This window comes from Macadamia integrifolia, chromosome 10 (genome assembly GCF_013358625.1).
Source record: "Macadamia integrifolia cultivar HAES 741 chromosome 10, SCU_Mint_v3, whole genome shotgun sequence".
Lineage (NCBI taxonomy): Eukaryota > Viridiplantae > Streptophyta > Magnoliopsida > Proteales > Proteaceae > Macadamia > Macadamia integrifolia.
In genome coordinates, this window is record NC_056566.1 from 21,705,077 (window position 1) to 21,726,255 (window position 21,179).

The 21,179-nt window shown below is 35.6% G+C and overlaps 1 protein-coding gene and 2 long non-coding RNA genes across 4 annotated transcripts in view; 1 reads left to right on the plus strand and 2 right to left on the minus strand.

Annotated features, from left to right (window-relative positions):
- Positions 1 to 2,786: 2,786 nt before the first annotated feature.
- LOC122091988 lies at positions 2,787 to 4,556 on the plus strand. The gene is made up of 2 exons (XR_006144072.1): positions 2,787 to 3,515; positions 4,356 to 4,556. It is a non-coding gene; the product is annotated as an uncharacterized LOC122091988 (long non-coding RNA).
- A 10,475-nt stretch (positions 4,557 to 15,031) lies between these two features.
- On the minus strand, positions 15,032 to 16,597 carry LOC122092479. Its single transcript, XR_006144152.1, has 2 exons — positions 16,247 to 16,597; positions 15,032 to 15,325 (listed from the first exon to the last, which is right to left on the minus strand). It is a non-coding gene; the product is annotated as an uncharacterized LOC122092479 (long non-coding RNA).
- Positions 16,598 to 20,379: 3,782 nt separating this feature from the next.
- LOC122091449 (NADH dehydrogenase [ubiquinone] 1 alpha subcomplex subunit 8-B-like) overlaps positions 20,380 to 21,179 on the minus strand; it is a 6,435-nt gene continuing 5,635 nt past the window's right edge. The window contains exon 3 of one of the 2 annotated variants that reach the window (XM_042661403.1): positions 20,380 to 20,790. In XM_042661403.1, the coding sequence (XP_042517337.1) occupies positions 20,655 to 20,790 (136 nt within the window). In that variant the 3' untranslated portion in view covers positions 20,380 to 20,654. The remainder of the gene's footprint in view (positions 20,791 to 21,179) is intronic. The other variant, XM_042661402.1, reaches the window with a different exon arrangement.

The window sequence follows — 21,179 nt, forward strand, 5'->3', positions numbered from 1 at the left end:
TGTGTTGGGGGTATATTGTATGATTTGAAAAGGGGAGTTGAAGGTGGAATAATAGCTGGTGTCATGGAAGACACAGGTTTTGGTTGGATAAGAGACTCAACTCTAGAGAGTTGATCACCTATAGTTTGAAGACTTAAATTTGTAAAATTCAGTTGTTCAATTTGTTTTCTCTTTGGATCATCTTGTTCGGCAGCTTTGAATGGAGAAGCGGTTAATTCTGTATTTTTGAAGGCATATTTGATGCTTTCCACCCGGGGATGGATAGCAGTAGTAGTTGGATCGGTGCTAAGGGTCCAAGATTTGTGGGTAGCAGTTTGGGTACAAACTTGATTATGCAATGGATAATCTATATTATTGTCTTGGGCATAAATATCAAAATAAGTAAAAAAGAAAACATTTTTTTTAAGACTTGTCATAAAATTACACCATTTTGTTTGGATTTGATCTTGTTGTTCAAGTTTAAATGTTTTGAAGAACCAATCACGTTTTGGTTTGTTTTTTGGTCATTCGAAATTGGTTCGTAGAAGGGGCTTGTCGATTTGATATTCTTCGTTGGTTTGGAGCATATAAACTCCTAGGTCACGTTGAGGTGGAGCCACTTCAGACTGGGTTGGAGATTATGGATGATTTTGGTCAGAAGAAGTTGAATCTGGAACATATGACGAAGTCTCATAGGTTCCATGGACAACATTTTGACTGGAATTTAATCCAGAAAGGTTTGGAATAGGAGGAGGAGTTCTAGGGGGAGAACTCAAGGGACAAAAGTTTGAAGAGGTCGAAGCATCATAGCAATACCTACGGGAACTTTGGTAAATTGGAGGGGGAATGTGTCAGTTGAACCGAATGGTAACTAATCCATCTGTTGTTTGGGAGATGGACTGAATATTGGTGTTTGAGATTTGGGGTTGATGTGTAGTGGTTTGTAATTTCCACTCATCAGGGAAAGAGATATCTTTCCACTGAATGAGCCTAGGATAAACGATTTGACCTTGGATGCAGTCAGTTTCAAGGTAAAAGGTCTGTCCTTTTGGAAATCGTTTGAGGGCTCTAGGTTTGATAGTTTTCATAGGTTTATATTTGATACGATGAATGACAACAATAGGAATTGATTTGTGCATCATTCTGTATCCATGGGTTTTAAGGTTAATTTTGAGGAAATGTAGAATATTTGGGTCTGTGAGTGCTATGGACATATCTAGGTAAACATTAAAATGGACAGGGCCATAACAAAGGCTAGTTTCAATAGCTCCCAGAAGGGAATCATCGAAATCTAAAAATCTTTGGTCACGTAAGGCCAATAACATGGAAGTGTCTGCCTTCATAGTGAAGGGGTTTGATGGCCACTTGAATGAAGCCAATATGAACATAATTAAAATTGTTTTTGAGATGGTCTTGTAAAGACCTGGGATAAAAAAGGTGATTTCTTGCGTTTCATTTGTAAAATTAATGGTTTGTTCAACGGTTTTGATGGTCTCAAAATATGTTTGCCAGTCATTTTGGTATACTTCTCTTTATGAAATTTTGGGCATATCCCAATTTTGGAGTCTTTTGTCCATGTTCGTTATTTGTTGATCATAACTGAGCACATTAAAACTTGTGCTCGCCTCACCTGCCGATCTCATCGACATGGAGCGGGATAGACGATTCATTGTTAGAGAAATCTTAAACTTAGGGTAACCTCCTAGATCTATTCATTTGAAGGGGCATTTCCAACTTAAGTTGGGCACAAACGTGGTCTTATTTTCGTCTGCCACTCCTCCCAATAGTCCAAAGGCTTATACTCTGTCAAAAACTAAAAATAAAACGATTACACAAAAGAAAAGAGATCTACAAAACAAAATAAACCGAAGCATATTAGGAGGAGTGGCATGAATCTATGCCCAGCCACGGGAGCATATTCAGTGCACATCTAGATGGTGCAGTGTTGTCTTTTCGTGCCCTATATAGTCTATTTCATTTTGAGTCTAAAAATTTCATTGTGGTTCAGGTCTAAAAATAAACTGAACTAAATCAGCATTAACTTGATTTTGATCAAAGAACTAAAATAAGCCTAAATTATATTGAACCAAAACCGACCAAGAATCTAAGTTTCTTAACGATATGATTTTGGTCTCATTCATTCTTGGCCATAACCAAATCAGCCTAACAAAAGCTTATTTGAATCGGCCATTTGACACCCCTAAATTCCATTCTCCAATTTGGTTTTGTCGTCATTCATTCTTGGATAAAAACCAAACCAGCTCGATAGAAACTAAGTCAAATTGGACGTTTGACACCTCTAAAAATGAGATTCTAAAACATCTAATAGAATAAAAAAATGAGATTCTAAAACATGGGATTCGGTCAATTAAGGCTGATATCTATTTGAATCGGCTTGGATCAGACCATATCGGATCGAAATCGATTAAAACCATTAAACCAAACCGGATTACCATTGTATTTGGAAAATAAACCCCACCAACAAACAATTTGCACTATATAAGTTTTAGATAAAGGGAGTTGATCTTTAACCAGTGATTTGCACGTCAATAGATCAGGTTTGGTTTGCCATAAAAAATTATACAAAAACATGGTTTTTTATGAGTTTGGGCTGATTTCAATATCCTACTGGTTTGGTTTTGACCAATTTTGATTTAGTTTTGGTTTCATTTGGTTTTCAATTTGATTCAACCTGGTTTTGGAGTTATAATATCCCAAGCTGAAACCAGTCCAATAACACTTTGGTTTGATTGGATCTGAACTATTTCTGGTTCGATCTGATCGATTTTACTGATTCTGGTTAATTATTGACACCCTACTGGCCAACATCCTATCCTTTCCTTTCCCGCAAAAACATTTTTTCATTTTGAATTTCCCGCCCGTAACATACTACTCTTAATTTCATTTTGGGTTAAGAAAACCCTACCCGCAGTTATTCCTGTTTTTTACTCTCATGATAGCCGTCTGTCCTCTGTTTCTACCAAAAAAAAAAAAAAACGTCTGTCCTCTTTACCCATCTCTTTCCCTACCTTCTTTTCCCACAATCGAAACTTTGAAGTCTTTTTTTTTTTGCTGAAGATCGAAATCTTGAAGTCTCTCTCTGGACTACCTCAACCTCCTCATCAACGGCAAGCCTTCAGTGATGTGACTTTCAGTGTAGAGGGTCGTCTAGTCCACGCACACCGGTGCATCTTACCGGCCGGAAGCCTCTTCTTTCGGAAGTACTTCTGTGGTCCTGAGTCTCCTGACCCGCTGGCCGGGCTTTACTCGGCAGGTTCAAGGATGAGCCCAGGATCGGCGAGGGGTGGAATTCTCTGGTGATCCCTGTGAATTCGGTTGGGTATGAGGTGTTCTTGTTGCCGCTGCAGTTCTTGTACAGTGGACAGGTCTCAATTGTTCCTCAGAAGCATGAGCCAAGGCCTAATTGTGGAGAGGGGTTGTTGGCACACGCATTGCACCTCAGCCGTTAATCTTGCCCTTGATACTCTTGCTGCCGCTAGATATTTTGGGGTTGATAGCTCGCATTGCTCACTCAGGTCACCTTGTTTATAATCATCACATCTCTCTCTCTCTCTCTCTCTCTCTCTCTCTCTCTCTCTAAGTGGGGATGGATCTGGGTTAAAATTTTCAAGTGGGAAATTTTCTATTTGATTTCTTTGAAAATTATTATCTTTTGATGAAGTGGGTGAGTTGGATTTCAGTCGGCAATCCAAGTTTTTGTAAGTTTCTTCCCGTAGTTTTCTCTAGGATATGATAAATTATGATCTCATGGACATGTGGAGGTTTCTGAAACTGGGTTTTCTCTAGATCTCAATCTTGTTTTCCTAAAGTGAGTGCTATATTTTGTGTTATGGGTTTCTCTTTTTTCTTCTTCATCTTCTATTAAAAAATAAAAAATAAAATAAAATAAAATAAAATAAAAAATAAAATAATAATAATAATAATAATAATAATCTGATTTGGGATTTGGTTTTTGTATACCGTGCTTCCTTGAATGTTAATTGATTAATTAATCTTTGGTTTCATGTAGCATCTCGAGTTTCTTCTATTGGGTTCTCTTTTTCTGTTACACATCCTTGACTTTCCAAATTTAGACCCTGATTTCCACTTAGTCTTCCCATGGTAATCTCACCTTTCTTTTCTCTTGTATCTTATATGGTTTTGGTAGATCTCACCAACTTTTTCTGAAAACATTCGACTTTCCTCATTAAAGTTTTAGGGTTCTACATTCAAAACCTATTATGGAAACAAGGATTAAAAAAAGAACATCTCCTATCATGATTTGGTTACGAATTTTAAGTCACTTATTCTGAACTGAATTTGGTTTCATTTCATGCCACTAAAGATTAATGAAGATAGGTTTTCTTGCACTGCAGAAGCAATTGGCAAGTATGGTGGAGAAGACTTCAATTGAGGACGTGATGAAAGTCTTGATAGCGAAATGTAGGTTGTTCATAATCTATTACTATTCTTTCTAAGTTCTTTATCGTTTTATTATTATTTTTCTTTATTTATTAGTGTTCCTAATGTCACGCATTTCTTGTACCACAGTCAAATGCTTGGGGTTGTTCCCTTTAGATATTATGTCATATTTAAAAGTTATTTTTCTTTTTAGAGATTTTTTTATTACTATTATAATTTAGTGATAGTTATTTTTTATTATATATTTTTTTAAATAATAATCCATTGTTATCTATATATGTGTGACAGGTATTCGGTACTCTTAATGGTCAAAATGAGTTAGAACTACAAGGTTAAATGATATACAATCAACGATTTTGTTATGAGTATTTATAATTCGATTATTAAATAATAAATATTTTTTATTATAGGAAGTAACTCGAAAACTCAAATATAGAGCTTGGGAGGCTTGGACTTGAACAAGGAGGACTTAAAACTAGTCGAGTCTCATAAAATTTTTTTTTTTTTTGAACATACAATTTGAATTCTTAATAGAGTTTAATTTTTAAGATAAACTTATTAAATTAGTTATTTTGTATACAATTGATTGGGATGATGATAGTGAATTTTATTTTTTTTAATCTAAGTGATTTGGATGGTAACTAGAATTTATATATTTGTATATATTTTTTTATATATAAGTTATTATATATTGTGTATTGAATGGATTATGTAAGTCCAAGAAACAAGTACATTTGTATAAAAATGTATAAAAGCTAACAAAATTAATATTTTATATTGTCATCGTTCAAAAATTTGTATATATGTCTTCATAATAAAATATTCGCAATTAAAATTCATAGCTATGGATTTTGTTACATAAAATATTCTTCATTACAAAAGCGAAGCTATAAATTGTAGTAAAAATCTATGCATTCAAAATCCGTAGTTATAGATTTTGCTGTACAAAAAATTTCATCATTATAGAAACGTTGTTACAAATTTTGGAGCGTAAAATTCCGTAACTAAAATTCGTAATTATAGATTTTGTTATGCAAAAAATGTCACTACAAACACATAGTTACAAACTTTGGGGCGTAAAATTTTGCAGTTAAAATATGCAGCTATAGATTTATTGTGAAAAGAAAAAAAAAAAAACGCATTTAAAAATCCACAGCAATAGATTTACAGAGAAAACATTCGTAGCTACATATTTGCAATTGTAAATTTGCTATGAAAAAAATTTGCAGCTATATATCCGCAACTATAAATTTGCTGTGGAAAAAATTCGCAGTTAAATATCCACTGTTATAGAGTACCTTGTCCCTGCGATGTGAAATCTGCAGCTACAAACTTAGCGACGGTACTTGAAGCTGTGAATAAAAAACCGTAGGTAATTCACAATAATAGGCTATTGTTACGGATTTTTAGACCTTTTACTACGGAAAAAGCCGTAGTTATAGGCCTCCTTTGTTGTGCTGATCCACTACAACAAAATACACTTGTAGCTGCAGGATATTTAACTGCGGTTTCAAAATCCGTAGCTATAAATGTCCTATAACTCCTGTTTTTTCGTGTGCAGTAATGAAGCTATTTATTGTTGCGATATTTCAAAAACACAGTAATAGAGGATCTTGTAACTGTTGAAACAAAATCGCAGCTATAAATCGCAGTAATATGGTATACATGTTACTACGGAATTTAAAACCATAGTAACAAAATTATTGTAACTATGGAAACAAATCGCAATAAAAAATCATAGTAATAGAAAATCTTGTAACTGTGGAAATAAAACAGCAGTAATATGTGCTACTTATTGCTGTAGTAGTGAAGACCGTAGTAAAAAAAATATTTATTAATGCGGAAACGAAACTACAGTTAAAAAGCATAGTAACAGAAACCTTATAACTACAGAAACAAATCACAATAAAAAATCATAGTAACAGAAAATCTTGTAACTATGGAAATAAAACCGCAGTTAGAAAAAGCGCAGTAATATGTGCTACTTATTACTGCAGTCATTATGATTGCAGTAAAAAAAATCTTTGTTACTACGGAAACAAAACTGTAATTAAAAAGCGTAGTAATAGAAACCTTGTAACTACAGAAACAAATTATAATAAAAAATCGCAGTAACAAAAAATATTGTAACTATAGAAATAAAATCGCAGTTACAAAAACACAATAATATGTGCTACTTATTGCTGCAGTAGTTAAGACCGTAGTAAGAAAAAAAAATCTTTGTTACTGCGGAAACAAAACTGCAGTTGAAAAGCGCAGTAACAGAAAACTTGTGTCATTGGATCCTTATTTAAAAGTTTAACAGTTTAGATTTAAGATTTTTATTTTTCACAGTCCCCTCACAATTTTATGTCCTTATCATTCAAGGACATTGAGGGTCCTCAGAATGATATATTTTCACATGAAATTTTGTTTGACCTGATATAAGTTACACCAAATCCCGCTTGAAAAATTAAGTGATTTAAACTTAAGATTTTCAATTACTAGTGGTTTGAATCATTTGTTGAGATACATTAGTTATGAAATGATTTAGAGGTTCGGGATTTAGGGTTTCATTTCTAGGGTTTAGACAGTCGTTTATGATTCTGATTACTCATCATTTTTAAAGTACATTATGCGTAAATAAATTTATAATGACAAGATTATGTTCCCAATTTTAATTTTAATAATGTACATTTTTTTTAAGATTTTTTTTAAGATTTTTTTTTTGCAAATTTAATATAATATATATATATATATATGGGGTGTCAACGGGTCGGTCCAGATCGATTTCGGTGTGGGATTGTTGAAACCGAAACCACCAATAAGGAAATTTCGATTTAGATTTTGGTGTAGTTTGTTTTTGGGTTGTCTTTGGTTTCTTATATCGGTTTGTAATCGGGTTGGTTTTGGTTTTTAATCCGGTTTGGATTCGACTTACCATACAAATGTATACAAAACTATGCAAATATTGTTTTTTTTAATGAATTTTGGATTGTTTTCGGTTTCTTACTGGTTTGGTTTCGGTCCGGGGTTTGATCCGGTATTGGTTTGGTTTGGGTCCATCTGGTTTTCTGCGCGGTTCGATTTGGTTTTGGGGTTGCAATACTCCAAATCAAAACCTAACCAATAAGGCTTCAGTTTGGTTTGTTCTGGGTTGTTATCGATTTGGTCCGATCGATTTAGGGTCTGACACCCCTAATACATATATATATATATATATATATATATATATGGGATAAGAAACTTGCCAGCTTGCATGACTCTATGCCCAGCCACGGGAGCATATTCAACGCATGTCAAGACGGTGCAGTGTGGTCTTTTTGTGCCCTACATAGTCTTTTTTCATTTTGAGTCTAAAAATTTCATTGTGGTTCAGGTCTAAAAATAAACTAAACTAAATCAGCATTAACTTGATTCTAATTAAAGAACTAAAATAAGCCTAAATTGTATTGAACCAAAACCGACCAAGAATCTAAGTTTCTTAACGATTTGATTTTGGTCTCATTCATTCTTGGCCATAACCAAATCAGCCTGACAAAAGCTTATTTGAATCAGCCATTTGACACTCCTAAATTCCACTCTCCAATTTGGTTTTGTTGTTATTCATTCTTGGATCAAAACCAAACCAGCTCGACAGAAACTAAGTCAAATTGGACGTTTGACACCCCTAAAAATGAGATTCTAAAACATCTAATAGAATAAAAAAAATGAGATTCTAAAATATGACTGATTAAAGACGTTCTGAATAGATGTTTTCTAATTCCAATAGGTCATCTCTTTTTCCTAATGCTCCTATTTCCAAACTTCTATCTACTGGATCGGGCCATAGTCCAATTGTGATTAATTTTATTGGGTCAAGACCACCTTTCAAAAATTTATTCCATTTCCAAGAGACTTTGTCATTTCAACCGAATTTTGTTTCTTTCTGCTCTTCTAATTGGGATAGCAACACTCATGCGAATCTGGTTAGCAAACTTAACAGTTTTAGTCGCCTTCATTTTGTTTGGAATTGGAATGGCTTTTGCCATATTGATCTTCTAAAATACGGTCTTTTCATCAACTTCAGATTTTGGAAAATAAGGATTCTTCTCTTTTAACCCTTTACACTGAATTTACTTTACATTTAAAATGGGTGTTCGATGCTGAAGAGACGTTTTGGTTTCAAAAATCTAGACGTCTCCATATTTTTGAGGGTGATTGTAATACCAGATTTATCATGCTATCACTAAACACTAGACTACACAATGACAGATTGATTTTATTTGGAATTCTGATAGGGAAAGAGTTACTGGAACAAGGGACATTGTTGGGGTTTTTTCTAGATCACCTGTCGAATGTTTTTTCTCTACTTCTAACCCTCTTAATCCTTCATTTGTGGAATATCTATTCCCTAAGATCCTCCCGAAGGACTTTGCTAATTCTTTATGCTCTTTACCTGAGAACACAAAAATTAGGAATGCTGTGTTCTCCCTTGGCCCTTATAAGGCCCCTGTTATTGATGGATTCTAGGTATCCTTCTACAAAAAATTATGGGATCTAATTAGCACTAAATTTTTTAAAGTTTGTTCGAGATTTCTTCACTAATTGCTCTCTTCCTATTGAGACAAACCACACCTTGATTTGCCTTATTCCTAAAAAGGATAATTAATGCTTCAAAAGTTGAAGAGTTTAGACCTATTAGCATTTGTAATATTTATTATAAAATTATTGCAAAAATTTTAGCTAATAGATTAAGAGTAATCTATTTTCTTTTATCTCTCCATTCCAAGCTGTTTTTTTATCGGACAAGCAAACCTCTAGCCCATGAGATTTTTCACTACTTGAAATAGAAGAAAACAGGGAAATTAGGCTTTGTGGCTATTAAGATTGATATGGCTAAGGCATATGATAGACTGGAATGGGGGCTTATCAAGGCTCTTTTCGAATTTTTTAGATTTGAAAACTCTTGATGTGACATGATTCATTATCTCATGTCATCAGTCTCTTATTCTATTAAGTTGGAAGGATTGTTCTTCGATCTTAATGAACCTTCTAAGGGAATTTGGTAGTTTTAGTCACCTGCCGAGTTCTTATCTGTTTATTACAACTATGGAAGTTCTCTCTCATCTTCTTTCAACCTATCAGGATCTATTTGTTTACGGGCATTAAGATAGCCCACTGTGCTCCTGAGGTTTCTCACTTACTTTTTGGTAATGATATCTTCACGTTTTGTCAAACTACTATTGATGATTTCTTGGCTATTAAGACAGTGCTTGACCTTTTCTCTGACTTGTTGGGGCAACATGTTAACCTCTCCAAAAGTGGAATGTTTTTTAGTAAATGTGCCTAAATCTGAAAAATCATGGCTCTAGTCTCTCCTTAGTATCAAGGAAATTACAAAGGATGTTAGTTATCTTGGAACAAATCTTTTTCAACACTGATCTAAAAAATCTAACCTTTAGTATGTTGATGATAGAATGGATAAAAGATTATTCACTTGGAAATCAAATCTTCTCTCTTTCACTGGAAGAAAATTTCTAGTACAGTCTATACTTTATTCTATCGTTTCTTAGTTGTCCTGCTTTGCTTTTCTTAAAAAAAAATTTGCCACAATATTGACTATATTTGTTCTCGGTTTTGGAATCGTTCGAACTCTTCTAAAAAGCTTCTCATTTCTTGGAAAAAAAATGTGCTCTCCTACTTCTAAGGGTGGTTTGGACCCAGACACTTAGAGCTAAATATTTCTTGAACACTTGTATTTTTGACTCGATAACTTTGAAAAAGAAGGGATCTTGGATTTGGAATAGTATTGCATCTATTCTTCCTCTTCTTCAACAAATGGTTAGAGTTTAACCCTAGGGGGTAGCGTAGTTGGTGAGCAACGAACATGGTAAGAGCCGTAAACTCGAACGTCCTAAGTTTGACTCCCACTAGGCACACTTTGGGCCACTCACACGGGGGTGTTTAGTGATCTTCATTGCTTTCAGTGAAAGTTGAATGGTTCTCATTCAACCCCGGTATGACCCCCGGTCCATATAGTTGTGGGGTCAATATGGGCCCGTGGGATTAGTCAGGCTGAAGGCTTGGATACTTGTCTTTAGCAAAAAAAAAAAAAAAAAAAAACTAATGGTTCGAGTAAATCTGGGATCTAGACAATCTTTATTTCTTTCTTTTTGTAAGATCAATAGATTCCAACCCTCCCTTACTACCGGATATCCTCGATCCCTTCTTTACCTCGTGTGAATTTTGTTGTTTCATGGTTGTCCTTGTTGGAAACCCGACCACGTGGGGGTGATGACGTGACCAATTTGGGTGACATGGTCGAAATGATAATGTGGCAAAGTTCAGTGTCATCAATGAGATAACATAGATACATTATGTGCATGGAATGGATTGATACATCCATGATAGATGGTATGGGTTTCTGGGTCAATTAGTAAAATTGGCCTATTTATGCTCGGGGCATTTTTTATAGTGAAAATGATATTTTTGGAAGACCAATGAAAAAGATAGTTTGTAATTTATCTAGTTCAATGCTTCTGATTTCGTCACATTCTGATACCGTATGAAGAAGTTACGACATCCGTGGTCAAAATATAGTTTTGTGGCAATTGGGGGCAGTTTCGACATTGAAGATGAATTTTTTAGAAGAAACTTTCTCCATATAACTATACGAAAAAAATCCAATTTTTTCAACGCTTCTAATTTTGTCACATTTTCCATATGAGAAATGTTTAGGGGTATTAATGTCATTTTTTATGGGTGAGTCGGATAATCAAGTCTTCTGGAAAATTGTAGAGCGTTGAGTCATGGTTTCAATGCTTTTCATTTCGGCTCTATCGAAGTTTGTATGAGTAAGTTATGAAGGTTTCTACGAGATCGGTCCAAAAAATCCAATCCAAAATACTCAAATAGCTCTTGGCCAGTTCAGGGTTTTATGGAACTTCTTTTGAAATTTCAGGGGGATGGTTGTAATTTTTAAAGGCTAAAGGGGCTGATTTGTGTTTTAAAATGAAGAGTGGATTCGGTGTAGAGCATGTGCACAAAAGCATATATGGAGATGCCTTTTGGGGCTGATCTAGTCCATCAGATTTGACCGATCCCAATCTAAGGGCCAAAGCTATCTCACCTTTTTGTGAGTGGAAGACAAGATCCCTTAAAATCTGAAAAAAGGAGGCAATGAAAAAGTGACAACAAAAAGGAACCTAACCGCTAACGCCAGCACATCATCTGTTGATTTTGTTGAAGCCAATCCAATGGCTAAGATTCAATCATCGTTCTTTTTGAATCCTGTGGTTCAGATTAAAGGGCACCTTTTTGATTAAATGAACGGCCCAGATCACGCTGTTGCTTCCCACGTTGCCAGCATAGGCTATGCTACTCCGAAGATTCTATTTCTGACTTTCTGGTTAGCCCAACTTAAAAGGGCCATATCTCCCTCATCCCAACTCCAACTTGGGTGATTCAAGTTGGAGATTCTTCACCATTTCGAGATCTACATAGCAGAGTGAAGAGAGAAAGCAGAGGGGTTACAAAGGTGGCCAAAAAAGTGAGTTAAAACTCCTAGAAGACTTAGGGTTTGAAGGCAAGACTTCCATTCTCTTGCACTTGAGTTCATAGCCTCCATTAGAGGTTTAGAAAGCTGTTGGAAACCACGGCAGCAAGCTCCATTGGTAGTTTCCAAGAGAAAGAAAAAGAAAAGGGAAGAGAAGAGAAGAAGTTTTTCCCTCAATTTGTGTGTGTCTGGAATGCCTCTCAAGAGAGATTTTCTCAAGCCCATTAATGGAGTTTGATGGTTCTGGTTGAGAATATTATTTCTCCAATAAAGTTGTACTTACAAGGAAGACTAGAAGAGGAGAGGTAGAGAGAGAAGGAGTGTGTGTGTGTGTGTGTGAATGCCATTGTTGCTACATTGAAAGCAAAGACAAGGAGAAAAGAAAGAGGAAGAAAAGAAAAGAAAGAAAGAAAGAAAAAAGAAGAACCTAGAATTTGGTTCTTGTGAGTTGCTTCAATAAACCCAAGTGCCAACTAGGGTTAAAGTATTGGCAGCACCGAGACAACTTGGTTATGGTTCGCATCAAGTGGAGATCAACGTCACCACATCTCCAGAGGTTTCTCTTTGCCAAGGTAACCTCACTTTTGTCAAATTTCTATTACTATAGATCATTGTAGGCAAGATGTATGATAGAATGTCTAAGTGATAGCTATAGTCTATTTTAAGAAAAATTTATATGTATGACTGCTTCACTATAGGCATGGTTTTAAGTATCTCCGATACCGATACGATACCCTCCGATACGTATCTTAAATTTAGTCGGCCGATACGATACAAACCGATACGATACATTGAATTTTTTAAATCATTTCGTATCGATATATATCCTACAATACATACCGATATGCATCAATACACCACTAATACACATCGATACGATACGACATGCCTCGATACGGCTCTATGAAAAATATAAAATTGAGGTAAAATGTACGTTTCAGTATGTATTGGTACGTATCGATGAGTATCGGTATGTATCGATCGGTACGTATCGGTATATATCAACATGTATCAGTGAGTATCGATATATATATCGGTACGTATCGGTGAGTATCGATACGTATCGGCGCTACGGTCATATAATGGCCAATATGGGTAATTTTTCAGAAAAAAACGATTTTTTGAAGGGTTTTTGTTCTAAAGTTGCTGTCAGCCATATTTCTCTCTAACTAAAGTGGAAATCAAGATTGGGATCAAGGATTTTACATTTATGGGACAACTACAGACCTTGAATTCTTAGTACGATACCCTCAATTTAGTGTTTATACATAATACATGTTATCAATAGCTTTTTTTAACAAATTCTTTTATGCAAAAGTGTTTAAAAAAATGTTTCCTATCCATTTATGTGTGTATCTTTAGCGTATCTTAGTGTATCTCCGATACGATACGATACCCTCCGATACGTATCTTAATTTTGACCGATCGATACGGCGATCGATACCGATACTTTAATCCTTGCATGTTCCCTAAAGTAGGGTTCTTTGTCTTGCTTGGTCCTAAAAGGGTCTTTTCATAATATACCCTTGATCCAATATTGATACCCGATCCAGGATTGACTTGGTATTGGTACCGGCATATCAACAGAAAATTGTTGGACATTTCAACACCAAGGACTTGAGGGACTTGAGGGACTTGAAAACCACTCACTCCCATCGCTACGCCCATTAGTCCTTTAGCAAGCACTAGGAATAGAAATGCCCATAGAGGTAAGTAGCAAGAGAGTTCCAAGCCGGGGAGGTGTGAGTCGGAAGCTTTGGTAGCATGAACGAATACCCTAAGAAGATGTAATGGGAAGAGAGCAATGGGCTTAAGTAGGGGGAGTAGTCTTTTACATGGTGCAAGCAGTAGGAAGAGCACAAAACTCGTCGATATTAATACGATTTTACATGCCAATATTTTGAACCTTTAATAGGAAAATTTACATCCACCTACCTTTGCGTTTGTCCTTAATTATTACATCCATCCCCCTCATTTTTTTCATCTATTACAGATAAATCGAGCCAAACTAATTACTGGGAGGAATCCTTTCGAAAAGAGATCACATGAATGCTCCAAATAGAGACCATACGACGATTTCTATGGTCATGTAAAGGTAAACTTGAACCAAGCAAGCCCCTAACCTTAATGAATTAATACGTTAGGAACTGTATGTATGAATGTAGTTTGGATCATAATTGACAACCTCTTCCTCAAAGTTGACTCTTTTATTTGTAGTTTTTTTTCTTTTAAGTATCAGGAAATGATGAGAATTCAGATCCTCTACAATTCTTTAATCATACAATTCGATGTAGTTCTATTTTCAACGTTTGGCATGCGTCCCTAATGACATAGATGCTCATGATAAAAATAAAAGAAACATGGATCTACGATTGCTTTTTGATGGATCTCATCTGACCTAACCGGATCCAAAGAAACATTCTTCTTCTTTTGACTCGATGCCCTTCATCCCTCAACCTTCGTTTGTGAGTTTTGGAGGGTAAAAAGGAAAGAAGAAAGGGATGGTTATTGAATGAAAACAAATTTTAAGCATGGTCTCATGACTTCATCATCTCCATACCAAAATGCATAAGATGAAATGAGATTCCAGAAGCATCTCATGGATCACATGTGTCACGTTTATATAACGAAGTCAACATGCGCATGCGTTATACTATTCTATTACGATGAGTCACACTGATAAAGAAAAAACTCGCAGCAGCACATGGATTTAAGATTGGATATTATAATATCATCTCTGTATAATGATGGAGGTTGTAGTTAAGGTTTCGTTTGGTATTGTTTTTATTCTAAAAATTGTTTCGCGTCAAAAATGAAAATTTCAATTTCTGTGTCAAAACATCGCTTTTAAACGATTTAAAGTTTTTTGATGAATCTGTTTCCGTAACAGTTTCAAAACAGAAAAACGACAGCTCTGCTGTTTGATAATACTTGTTTCAGAAATCCTTTTTTTTTTTTTTTTTTTTTTTTTTTTAAATCAATAATTACAGAAATAACATTAAAATACTATAAGCATATAAATCCTTTGGCCAATAAAATATTTATTACATACCAACTAAAAAAAAATGGTTTTAAAATGATGAATTAAAGTACAGAATTAACAATGTCTTATCCAAGTTAATTATGCATTACATAATTCCCCAAATATTCATTGTTTATTCAAGTCTAAATACCTGAATGCATGGAGGATGTCTTTCATCTTATTTGTTTGGTCATCTAATCCTTTAAATGTTCCTTCCAGATACCCTTTCATGTACTCGTTCAAAGTGGACGGTGGTGTGAATGTTCTTGATGTTGAGCTTTCTGAACATAACGCATGTTGTATAGAGGATGCATTACAAAACTCTTCCTCCTATCTGACTAATTGGATCTTGAGCCTCCTCCCACCTTACCCCTTCATATCTTTTTCTGATTTACATTAAAGTCAGTGTCAATTTCAATAGTACATAGCCCTCCCATTGTGTCTTGTTTTCATCAACAAAGAAACTGTTACAGGCATGAGTGCTGCCATGAGTGCTAATACGCTGCTTATTACTCTCATCTATCCCATTCTCTAATGGCTGAACTACTCCCCACCACCCATTTGGTTTCTCAATCCACCCATCTAATCCATGACCTCCATTGTTGCCACCAGGAAAATTTTCTGGTTTTCTTCAACCCCATTAAGGAGATATGTCCCCAGACCCATTTGCTGCTGCTCACCATTAACAGCATAATCAAGTGAGGGGCATACCAAGCAAGTACCTTTCACAGGTTAGGGGCATACCAAGCAAGCAAACTTAGGGTCCAATAATAACAAAACAAATATGTAAATCTGGCTGAACTAAGAAACCCAAGATAACAATCAAACGCTAAGATAACAAACTACTCCATTCCAATCTCTAAATTATGGTTACAGTCCAAGAATAACAAAACAAATTTGTATAAAGCATAAAACCAGATGATAACAACATTGTTGAAAGAATATCATATCAGCAGAATATCATATCCAAAAAATGCATCAGCATTAGCAACCAAATCCATTCAAATATATCAATAGCTAAGGCGCAACACGAAAAAAGAAACTCGCTCTACATAAAAAACACTGCTGTGACTTGGAGCTCTCCGCCAAAATATGGAAAACAGAAAGAGAGAGAGAGGGGGGGGGGGCTGAAGTGAGGGGACTATAAGGACTTGGAGCTCTCTCTCTCTCTCTCTCTCTCTCTCTCTCTCAAACTTGTTTAGGGTTTCATATGGCAGGGAAAAATGAAGCGATATACCTATAGAAGAAGAAGAAAGAGAAGAGGTTCAGAAGAGAAGAACAAGAAATAGAAGAGAAGAAGATGTTACCTGCTATGTGATTTACTTATTTGAAGTGATTAGGGGAATATTTGAAGCTTTCTTGTTCCTGCTATGTGAGTTACAAGAAATTTCTCCTCAAAAATTTGAAGCTTGATCTTCTTCAACCCATAATATATTTCTATCTCTAATCGCTCGAAAAAAGCCGTAAAACCCTTCCTGTTTGCTCTATGATTACAGTAGATGAAGAAGAAGGAGAAGCGATTAGAACAAAAGAAGAAGAAGAGAGAAGAAGATGAAGGGGAAGAAGGAGAAGAGAGCAGAAGGAGAAAACTCGAACGATAACTGAAGAACCCAGTTTTGGAGATCCTCTTCTCTTCACTGTCAATGCGCAGAACCCAGTTTTGGAGAGAGCAACTATGGGGACGATAGTTCCGAATGCCTTTAAATTGAAACGAAACAAGTCCGACAAAACACCTCTTGGGTGTTTCGCCAAATTGGCGAAATATCGTTTTTTTCTCATTTTTCGTTTCAAGAAAACAGAAACGATACACACACACTGAGCGGAAGCTTCCGTTTTTTCGTTCTGTTAAAACAACAAATGGTAGAAACATTTTTTTAAATGATACCAAACAGGTTCTAAGAAAATATTTTTTTTTTCCACTGTTGCCTTAGGATTATTATTATTATTATTATTATTATTTCACATTCTAAGGAATTACTCAAGAGGACCCATTAGAGGGGATAGGGGATGATAGGAAAAAGAGAGAAATACATGTGACAAGAGTCAATCCTTGGACCTCCATACTCTTGACGCCTGCTCTACAAGCTACAACCAGTGCTTAGTGCACTAGATCCATCTCCCTCTCTCTCTCTCTCTCTCTCTCTCTCTCTCTCTCTCTCTCTATATATATATATATATTAGGTATAGTTAAGGAAATATTTTTATATTATCACCCCCCCAAAAAAAAATTAAACTATGTTTTATGTATAGTTGTCAGAGTTTGATTATGATTAATCTCTGATTTTTGTCGATCTCTTACTCGGATTTGAACGTATGTGTGATGTTTTTCTTAGTTTTTATAAATAATATATAATTATTATTATTATATTATTATTTTTTTTTTTTTTTTTTATATTTTTTATGTGGTAGCTCACCCAAAAAAAAATTACAGTTAAAAAAAAAGTTTGTGATGTTTTCTTAAGCTATGTCCGATTGTCAAGAAAAAAAAAATTAAGGAGAGAAGAACATAAATCAATGCATCATCAAATTCATTTTTTTTTTTTTCATTTATTAATAATCAGACATAGCCTTAAATATCTCCTTTGATTTTGGTGGAGAAACTTGAAGAATACTGGTGTCATTGATTAGTTTCTTTCATTAAGTTTGGCTTTTTCATGAAAGTTTGGAAGCCATGTTCCCCAAACTAGGGCTCTCTCTTTCTTGCTTGGTCCGTCCTTGTAAGAAAGTTTGACCTCTCTCTCTCTCTCTCTCAATAAATTACAATGGAGGTTGTATCTAAGAAAAGATCTTTTTTAATATCATGCCAAAAAATTAAACCCAAATTTATGTAAAATTGTCAAAGTACGATTAATCTTTGAATTTTGAAATCATGACAGTGAATCAAACCCTAATTTATGTAGCTCCATTGGTCCAAAGATATTGTGTAACTTATGTGCTAACAGATGTTTCTGGTTCAAATCTCTCTACAATTGATTTATTACACAAATTAAGTGTGACTACATGTAACTAGAGTTTACCCTTAAACTTGAATCATAAAATCAGATAGGCTCCAAAGGTTCCTCGTCAGCAAAAATAATGATAATAAATTAATTATAAACATTTATACGGATTTGAGTGTGTGTTTATGATATTTTGTTAAATATCTCAATTTGTTTGGTTTTGTCTAAGAAGTTTGGGAGGCAAGCTCCCCCAAGTGGGGCTCAATATCTTACTTGTTGGTCCATCCTCGTAAGAAAGTTTGACCTTTCTCCTTTCTCCTTTCTCCTTTCTCTTGAGACAGAAGCTTAATCCATTAACCACTTGCTCTGACCTACGAATGCAATAATTGCTGTCATGGGAAACATTGGCAATCATTCATCTCTAATGAAAGAGATAAAAGCTTCTCCCAAAAGGATCGGTATCGTCAATATCAATATGATTCAGCCGACCTGATATCTTAAAATCTAGGTGAAAAAAAAACAGAAGTGACAGATAAAAAGAGGGTCAAGACGATCCGTTTGAGTTTTAAAATAAAAAAGGGAAAAAGAAGTAAAAAAGACAACATGGTCCTTATGCTCAAATACTGTGGGGGTGAAATGACCCCAAATTAACTACCTCATGAAAATTGGAAATTCCACCCATGTTGATCTTATTACTAGAGTTCCTATTGGTCCTCATCCTGGTGTAGAGCCCACATTGCCTTTTAGGGAATCCTCTCCCATAAAATAAATAGAAAAACCAGCTTTTAAGAGGAAATCATCAATTGTGGCTTGGCCAGGAATTGGGACCATATACAAGTAGTTGATCCGAATTCCTTGAGTGTGGGTCCAAGCATGGTTTAGGGATTGATATCATCCAAATTGGGTGATTCATATTAGAATCAGGAAAGGGCAATCCTTAAGATCAGACAAAGGCAAGCATGAAAAAACCGTGCTGCTCCAACCCCCTCCCCCCCTCCCACCTTGCGCTGAATATGTTTCCGTGTACCCTCCCATTGGCCCATGCATCAACATAGAGCCAAAGGGACTGACAAAGTTTAAGATCAATAGAAAAACTACGAGGCAAAGGATACTCAGATCTAATAACCATGGAAGATAAAAGCTTAAGATCATTGCACTATTTGTGAAGTTTAAGGTCATTTTTGAAAAAAGACATAGTTCCTAAATATCCAAATGAAATAGATCGAAGAAAATAGCCATAATCAAGATTAGAGATCATTTATCCTTCTTTTGGATGGAGGCTTTAGAAATAAAGGAAGCAACCGAAGCATAAATTGACACGATAGAAACAAATGCCAATCAGTTTCCAATTCAGTCTTACAAAAACAGCAATAAGGATCTACATTTAGGAAATACACCAACTTATATTTTGTAGAAAAAATGTTGACTAGCACCTTTCATTAAAAAAACAAATAAACTTAGGATTTCTCTTAACAAGCCAAATAAACTTAAGATGTATCTTAAGTTATAACCTAGTAGAAAATGCAAGGTACAATAAGGGTTAGGGAACCCCTGTCTGTGTAGCATTCCCACGTTGGGCATGAAAACATCTAAGTTACACATTGCATTACTTAGTGATGGGAGCAAACCACATAAGTTACAGAGTCTATGCAGACAACAAAACCTTTCATCCAAATTCAATCATGTAAACTCACGATGGTATTTAGCACATATATCCTTAGTGGTTCATACATTCGAGTTGAGAAACAACCTCTACACAAAAAACAAGGTAGGTTGCACACATTATGACCCTTCCCAGACCCTGCAATGGCGAACATTGAACACACCCTTATCTTTCTGATCCATGCACCAATTTTGGTGTTAAAACTTAACATGCGGTAAGAAACTTATTTACAAAATTTCAACCACATAATGGCAACATTTCTACATAGCCCATAGATACCCTCAAGACTGTATAGACGACATACAACGTTTCCTAATAATATATACAAGCCCCAATGGCTAGATTTTTCACCTAAACCACAGGCTTTACATATTCAGCCTCTCAACATTGATGCCCCTGTAGAAGGCAACTTCATCCCCCAACCCCAAATGGCTATATTTTTCACATAAACTTAGGCAGGCTTATGTTCCCTTTGCTCCTCTGAGACCCATTGGTCTGTGATGAGACCCAGCAAGATCTATCCTCTTTGTAGGTAGCACCGTAGCAGAGATATGCTGATATTCAGACTTCAGATCATAGTAAATTTGCATGTATATCATGAATAATAGAGGATGAAGTCAGAGATTTATCCTCGGCCACCCACAAAGAGGATAAATCTTGCAGTCTCTCATCAAAGACCAATGGATCTCAGAGGAGCACAAGGAACAAAAGACTGCTTAAGTATTGTCCACTCCACCAAGAGATGCCATACATGCAAGTTCATATCCAAATTTCTAATCTACACTGTCAATTCTGGATTCTCAGTAAGTGTCTATTATGATGCAAGTATATAATGATGTTAGCACAATCGCAGAGTCATCAGGCTTGGGATTGAGACATGAATCGCCCAATACAAACTAGGAGAAAGTATCAATTCCTACAACAGCTGGTGCAGCATAAGCATAATCCTAAGTTCCTAACCACAGGCTGATAACCATTTCCCAATAAGAATTGGAACTTTATGAAAGGAAAGCATCCCATCTGCAAAAATAGTTGTTTTCAGTGAAAAGAACATCAAATATGTCTGTTTTCAACACGCTGTCCCCAATTATTCAACATTATGAGGATACACCACTAATCGTTACATGGGCATGCTTTCTCGAACTCTTGCTGCTCCTTGCGGCATAATTCAAACTCATTAGTGTGGTAATACATGCAACCGGCATAAGCATTCATCTCATTTGTACACCTCTGATGAAGCCCCTTCAACCTGCATGTCAAGAAAATCCATGACTCCAAGACATCAACCTCTCTCTCTTTGTATCCCCCCCCCCCACCCCGGCGGAGAAGGGGGGGTCATAGACATAAATAAGAAAATATCCCAAACCAATCAATCAAATTTTAAAGCAGAGAGATTTGTGAGAGAGAGAGAGAGAGAGAATAACATGCACAAGCACGTTGTCTACCAATTTGTGAATGAAATCTGTTGTCTACCACCACAGGCCACCACAAAAGCAAACAAAAGATGCCAGATACATAGGAGGCTTGAGGGTGCCTTCAGAAAGATCTCTTACATACATGTAAAAATACAGACAATAACATGCACAAGCACGCACATATAAATGCACGATTTTACTGAGTTGGGGGGGGGGGGGGGGG